The sequence below is a fragment of the Equus caballus genome, chromosome 16 (assembly GCF_041296265.1).
Source record: "Equus caballus isolate H_3958 breed thoroughbred chromosome 16, TB-T2T, whole genome shotgun sequence".
Classification (NCBI taxonomy): Eukaryota; Metazoa; Chordata; class Mammalia; order Perissodactyla; family Equidae; genus Equus; species Equus caballus.
The window spans coordinates 5,682,497-5,689,532 of NC_091699.1; the positions used below are offsets into that span (position 1 = coordinate 5,682,497).

At 48.3% G+C, this 7,036-nt stretch overlaps 1 protein-coding gene across 1 annotated transcript in view; it reads right to left on the reverse strand.

Moving 5' to 3' along the window:
* Positions 1-1,206, reverse strand: part of LOC102148979 (cGMP-specific 3',5'-cyclic phosphodiesterase) — a 37,917-nt gene extending 36,711 nt beyond the window's left edge. The window contains 1 exon segment of the mRNA XM_070238377.1: positions 954-1,206. Within this exon segment, the coding sequence (XP_070094478.1) occupies positions 954-979 (26 nt within the window). The 5' untranslated portion in view covers positions 980-1,206.
* Positions 1,207-7,036: the final 5,830 nt, after the last annotated feature.

Consider the following 7,036-nt stretch of genomic DNA (forward strand, 5'->3'; position numbering starts at 1 on the left):
ATATAAAAACCTTAACTGAAAAACAGTATATAGTCTCAGACGATCTAAATTTTACACAGAGCAGTATAATTTTGAGAATTAGGGTTTTAATCCTATACTACTTGGGAGAAGTAATGCGAAAAGAAATGTAACTTAACTCTTTTCATTTATTTTCCAATAATATGTTACTTTCAATGTTTTGGCAGGCTTTGAAAGTGAAGTGTATGACTAGTTAAAAACTACCACAAACAATCCCAAATTTATGCCATTGGGGGAGGGGGGTGAAGGACATTTATGCTGATTTATAAAACGACTTTTTTCTTTCAACTGTTAATAATCAGCCTAAAGAACACCTCCATGAACAGCCACACACGCTGAAAAACTCAGCCCGGTTCTCTGCCCACTCCCCGTTCTGTGCGCTAGGATTCACGGGGGGCAGAAGGTGGAAACGTAGGGGGAAAGGAAAGTGAGGACAGATGGCCTTGGGGTAGCAGGTGACATCTGAACACTGTCAACCGACAGCAATCAATAACTCCAGACCTGGATGGCCTTAGTGCCTCGCCCCAAACTCACAGAAAAGTGCCCTTTGAGAAGAAACCACTTTCCTTTCCGGGTTTACTCTGGTCGCTCCAGATTTAGGATTTTGAAGGAAGAAAGAGAAAGAGGGAAAGAGGATTTAAAACGAAGGTGGAGTAATTAAACAAAACATAAGATTTGTCCCAAAGCCATCGCCTCTGTCCAAAAACCCCGAAAGTGATCAAATCGACAACTCGTTAGGAGAAAGGGTTAAAAAGAGCCACATCTAACACCCCAAAGTAATACATCCCCAAGAGACTAAAGGAAGACAAAAATGTCTTACAATCTATATTCAATGAAACATCGCCCCACCGGTGTGACCCGGCGCCACCACCCAGCACCCGGCCCCCGCCGCACCCCAGGGGAAAGTGGGACAGGGGGGATGCTGAAGGAAGTACCTTGTTTTGTCTCCAAAGGGCAACATAGCAAACGCGGGAATTTCGAGGTGCAGATCCTGCGGCCCCGGCGGACCCTGGACTCCAGGAGGCGCCGGGGGTCCACGACGCGCCCAGGTGAGACCCAGATTCGAAGCCAGGTCCCCTACCGCCCCCGCCGCCGCGCCGCCGCCCCGCGCTGCGCCGCCTGGCGGGGAGCGCCCCGCAGAGCCGAGGCCGCGCGCCGGCGGGTGGGAGCCCAGCGCCCAGTCCCGGCCGGCTCCTCCACCATCACCGCCCCTTGCGCGCCTCGCGGGCGGCCGGGCCGGCCAGCGCGGGCTGCCCGATGGCCGCTGCCCAGAGCCGGCGGGGCGCGGTTCGGGACCCTTCTGCAAAGGCGTGGGTCCTCGAGTGGGCCCGAGTCCGCGCGCAGCAGCCTCGCCCGCGCCCCGGCTTCGCACCGACTCCTCGGGCTTCGGAGGACCCGCCCGCCGCGCGCTCTCCGCTCCACCCTCCTCGTCCCTCGGCTTCAGCCTCAGTTCCTCCCCAACTCTCAGGCAAGCGTTTCCCACGCGCGCCCCGACTGCCTGCTGCGCCGCCGCCTCCCAAAGGACAGGTTCCCTCCCCGCCCTCCGCCGCGGCCGCCCGGCGCTTGGCTCCTGACCAGGAGGAGCCGGCCTCATGGGGTCGGCTGGGGCCGCGCGAGACCCGCCAGCCCCCCGGGGTCCGCTGCCCGCCGCTCTCCCCCGCGCCCTTTGTGTGCGCGCCGCGATCCCCTCCGCGGAGCCCTTTTGGCGGCGCCGCCTTGGGCGCAAGAGCGAGTGAAAGGAGGCGCGCGGGACAATCGGGGGACTGGAAGGGGGCAAAAGGCACTCACTCTGGGAAGGTTCAGGCATGTTGCTGCCTTTGGACTTCCTCGTGGTCTCGCCCCTTCCCCGGCTTCCCCGCCCCGCCAGGGCGGGGGAGAAGCGGAGCCGCTGGGACCGAGTTGGAAATGGTGCTTGCGGAGCTGCAGGGAAGGGGCTCAAAAACTGTTTTGGTTTCGCTAAGGATATTTAGGGGAACCAGGAGGCTAGAGAAGGGCTGGAGGAAGGCCCGGGAGCACGGCTGTATGAAAATAATCTTGCTCCCAGGGAATACCAGGGCGATCACGGTTGGGGGCGGGCGCGGGGGCGGAACGTACATTTTTGTATTTGAACTTTGTGAGCAAGTTGGATCGAATCCGACGCTTGGGTTTTTTGACTGTACTCGCCTTAAAGTCGAGGTCTCTACACCAAGTAGGACCAAGGACCTACTTCAAAAGCGAAGGGCCTGGGAACGGAGGGGGTTTAATGGTGAACGAAGGGGAAAATTCAAAAGAGGGGAGAGATCAGCCCCAGGTCACGCTCCGCGCCCCGGTCGCGTCTTCCCTGGATGCTCTTCTTACCTGGTGGCTTTCCTAACAAAGTAAGAGGAGGTAAAGTCCCAGTGATCGTCCAGCCAGGCTTCCACTGTGTCCTGCTCCCGCTGCGGCGGCGGCGGCGCAGAGCCGAGGCCGGCCAGCTCCATGATGGGCGCAGCGCGTCTCTGCGGCTCGCGGGCGCTGCTCGGCCGCCCCAGCAGGGGTTCCTCCCTCGGAGGAGCAGGCTGCTGCCGCGAGACGCTCCCTCTTCGCCTTGCTCCAATCTGGCCGGCTTTCGGGGAAGCGGCTCCGGCACCGGGCCAGCCTTCTGCCGCGCCCCGCGTCTCCCAGTCCTCACGGCTCCCAGGTGTGCCGGGCGGGGCCCTGCGCCGCAGCCTCGCGCCCTCCTTGGGGTCCGGCCGAGCCTGGCTCTCGCAGGCTCTTGAGTACCCAGATTGCGAGGCGGCTGCGGCGGCGACTGGCAAGCTCTCCGGAAGCTAAGTGGTCACGGCTAGAAGGAGGCCACGCGGCCGCTGGGATGCGCTGTGTGCCATGCCGGCTCCCGGGGAGCGCGCAAAGGTGACTGTAGTGTGTTCTCGGAGTGGCCTACTCCAGGAAAGGGAAGGTCGCGATGTGGAGACCCATCCCGAGCCCAGAAAGCGGGAGCTCGGGGAAGTTTCGCCCGAACGTGAGAGGTGGTGCTACCTTGGGCGCTTTTCCTTGGGCCTGGGAGAACAATGACTGTCCCGTCTCGCTTTCCTCCAGCCTAGCGCTCCGGTCTGCGGAGAGTGGGGACCGATCTCCCTCGGAGCCCAGCCAGTGCGGTGGCTCAAATCGCCTAGCCACCGACCATGGCCGGGTAAGGAGAGGGGCGTGTGCCGCCAAGACAGATGTCCGGGTCTGGGTGGGTAACTTCCAGCAAAGCCATTCCCGTACTTCATGTTAATAAGAACAACAATAATCATTATAAGCTAAGTGCCTTTGCATCAGACAACCCCTTTTCGTGACTAGAAAAAGATTTTCCGGAAAAAGAAAAAGGTAAACTGAAATAATCAGGGATGGTTTGTGAATGAAGTCAGAAAACAAGGACATCTCTCTACAATTAGGGTAACTTGAGAGCACCGGTGCTAAGCCGGTACAGAGCAGAGCAGCCAGTTTCCCACTTGACATTAATTCGTCATTTATATTTAACTGGAATTAACATGGACACACACACACTCTGGAAAAAGAATCTCTATAAAAGGGATCAGCCTTCCTTCTCTGTTTTGTACCATCCCTGTCATGTTTTACAAGAAGAAATTGGTGTCTTCCTCTGCTTTGTCCTCACCCCCATCTCCCTGTCCTGCATTTGCAATTTTAGAATGGTATTTCGCAATGACCTAAATTTTGGGGCAGAATTAAATCTGGCGTTGTGTGTTTCACAACGTGTGAACGACCCCATTAGCAGCGATATACCAAAAGTGATTGAACTGACATACTTTTACAAACTCCTATCAAAACATTCTTGGCAAGAACGTAAGACATTACTCACTACATAGAAACACATAATTAAATTGATAATATGAGAAGGTTAAAAAAGGTCTTCCATTTCTCCAGTGCAATGGTGTATCTTTCCCACATTAAAGAATTGTCCTTTTGTAACTTCAGTTTCTCGAAAACTTGACTGTGGTACGCAAGTAACCACAAGCCAATAAAAAGTAAGCAAAGCAGTAGTGTGTGAAGTAGTGCGTGATAAATTGTGTCCGATTTTAAAATGAGAGTTCTCTCTTCATGTGTTACTGTGATACTGGTGACAGTGCTCTTGAAGTAGAGACTTTCTCCTCACTGCTCAGTGTTTCCCTGTGGAAATCCATGTGTTTCTTCGAACAGGAAGTCAATTATAATTTAAAACTCCACTTACCTACTAAAGATGGAGTCAATTTTTGGCTTGAATTATTTGCTTTGGTTGGCTGCCTTGATTAAATAAACAGACTCTATCCAAGTGTCCTTTTTTCTCTCCTAACCTTAAAGGGTTAAATTATCAGAAATTAGGAAGGTTTCTAAAAAACTCACTGCAAGAAAAGCAATCCATGGATTTTCCCATCGGTGAGTCTCAATTCCCTGTGGTGTAGATGGTGGATTGGGGGTTCCCGCTTAAGTCTTTTACCTGAGGTGAGCATAATACAAGGGATATGCTCTAGAATGCTCTAGAAAGTTCAGGAAAAAATTGTAACAATACCTCTTGTAATTTTAAAGTACTTAAAGGTAAGTGTATTTTGAACAGACCTCACCCTGGCCTCTTGTTTTTTAGCTCCATTTTATTCTATCCCAATTTGCTCAATTATTTTATGTTTTTAACTTATTGGTATGGATTGCTCTAAGCATCTCAAATTTTGTTTTAAAATGAGTTGAAGAATGAGTAAATAATAAACATTACCAGGAAATAACTTGGAAAATGCTGTTAATGCCATTTACAACAAACAAATGTGACTTGACAGAAAGCCTTCCAATGCATTCCCATTGTACTAGAATAAAACCCAAACTCTGTAACATGGCTTACGAAGTTCTGCGTGAGTGACTTTTACCTACCTCTACTGTTAAAGGCTTTGGTCACACAACCAGAATAAACAAACAAAATGATGGATGATCAAGTTCCTTTTCCAAAAAAGAGAACACAAATTGTAAGAGTCATGACATCTTTCTTGCCTTGCCTTGTTATTTTTCCAAATGCCACACGATATCTTCTGCTCCCTTGCAGCAATCCTGTGTATTCTAGGCTCGATAAAATTGAGTAAATATATTTGCACATATAATGGTATTTAGGTTTCTCACTGTTGAAGGAGTAAGACTAGAAGGTGCATTGTGGTGTTGAAATGGAATTGGAGGTTAAAAATAAAATGTATGTGTGTATGTGTGTCTGTCTGTGGGGAAATCCCACATAACAAGGAAACGCAGGCAGCTTCTAATAGCTGTGGGCAGCCTCCAGTTGACAGCCTACAAGGAGCTCTGGCCAGCAAGAAAATGAATCCCTCAGTCTTCTAACTACAAGTAGGTAAAATCTGCCAACAACCTGAGTGAGCTCCGATATTTCCCCAGTTAAACCTCAGACGAGACCACAATCCCAGCCCATACATGGATTGCAGCCTTGTGAGATGCTAAGCAGAAGTCATCTTCATAATTATCTTAATAATATTGAGTCCTACAATCCATGAACATAGTATGTTTATTCATTTATTCCGGTCTTTTAAAATTTCTCCCAGCAATGTCTCGTAGTTTTTAATGTATATGTGTTGCATATATTTTGTTAAATTTATATATGTATGTATCTATCTATATATCTATCCATCTATCTAGCTATCTATATTCCAGCTGTGTCACTGAGAGGTACTAGAAGCAATGATCTTCTAGTAGCAATGAGTACCCTTAGTACCCAGATTTTGGTTTCTAAATACCATTCTCCACTTTAAAAGAAACTAAGAGCCTTTGGAGAAAATATTCCACATCTAGGACAGGGAAAGTGCAAGTGCCCAGAAATTTTGTTTTGCCAGAAAATAAAAAAGGCTTAAAAATGACGGCAATTATGTATCAGAAGGACAGAAGATATAACAGAAGGGGGTTTCCAATGGACAGATTTGGAGCACTTGGAATATCAAAATATATAGTAGTAGTAACAAATTATAAACCATTGACTAAAGAAACTGTGATTCTATACTGATATGAATAAATAACTAGATAAGTAAATAAATAGGAGAGAAGAGAATGTCCCTTACAGTAGAATGCCAAGTAATAAACATAAAAGGAATCATATAGTTAGAAAATCATTAGCAGTTGCTGAAACTAATAGGCGAAAGTTTGGTGATGACTGCGATATTTACATCATCTTAAGGTATCTCCTCACAAGTTACATATTAGTTACCATGGAAAATAGTATCTGTACAATGAAGAGACCTTGTGGATACCTCTCTAACCAAGTGATCATTTAGATATCGCTTTATTGGAGAAACCAACCATATATACCTTTTAATAGGATATACTGAGAAGGCCTCAACATCACTTCTGTGTTAGTCCTGCCAAAAATCTGAATCTAATCATGAGGATTAGATTGAGGAATTTCCACATAAACACACCCATTTTGAAGGACTTTCTACAAAATAACTGGCCTGTATGCTTCAAAGATTCCCAGGTTGAGAAAGATGAAGACCAAAGAGGTGTCTATTAGTTATTTATTGCTATGTAACAATATTACCACAGTTTTAGTGGCTTAAAGCAACATACCTACATCATCTTCTAGTTTCTGTGAATAAGAAGTCAAGACTCAGCTGAACCAGCTCTTCTGCTCAGGGGGTTTCATGAGGCCATCAAGGTGTCAGTCAGAGCTGCAGTCTCGTCTGAGTTCACCTGGAGAAAGATCCAAGTTCACTCAGGCTGTTGACAGAATTCAGTTCCTTGCGATTGTAGAACTGAGGGATTCTTTTCCTTGTTGGCTTCTAGCTGGCTTCCAGCCCTCTCTGATTCTAGAAGCCACCTTTACTTCCTTGCCACATGGAATTCCCCAACATGGCTGCTTTGTTCCTCAAAGCCAGCAAGAGAGAGACTCCAGCAAGATAGGCACTGTAATCCTATGTAACATAATCATGCAATCACATACACATAATCACATACACCCTATCACCTTCACCTTATTGTGTTTGTTGGAAACAAGTCAAATCCTGCCCTCACACAAGAGGAGGGGATCACACCAGGATGT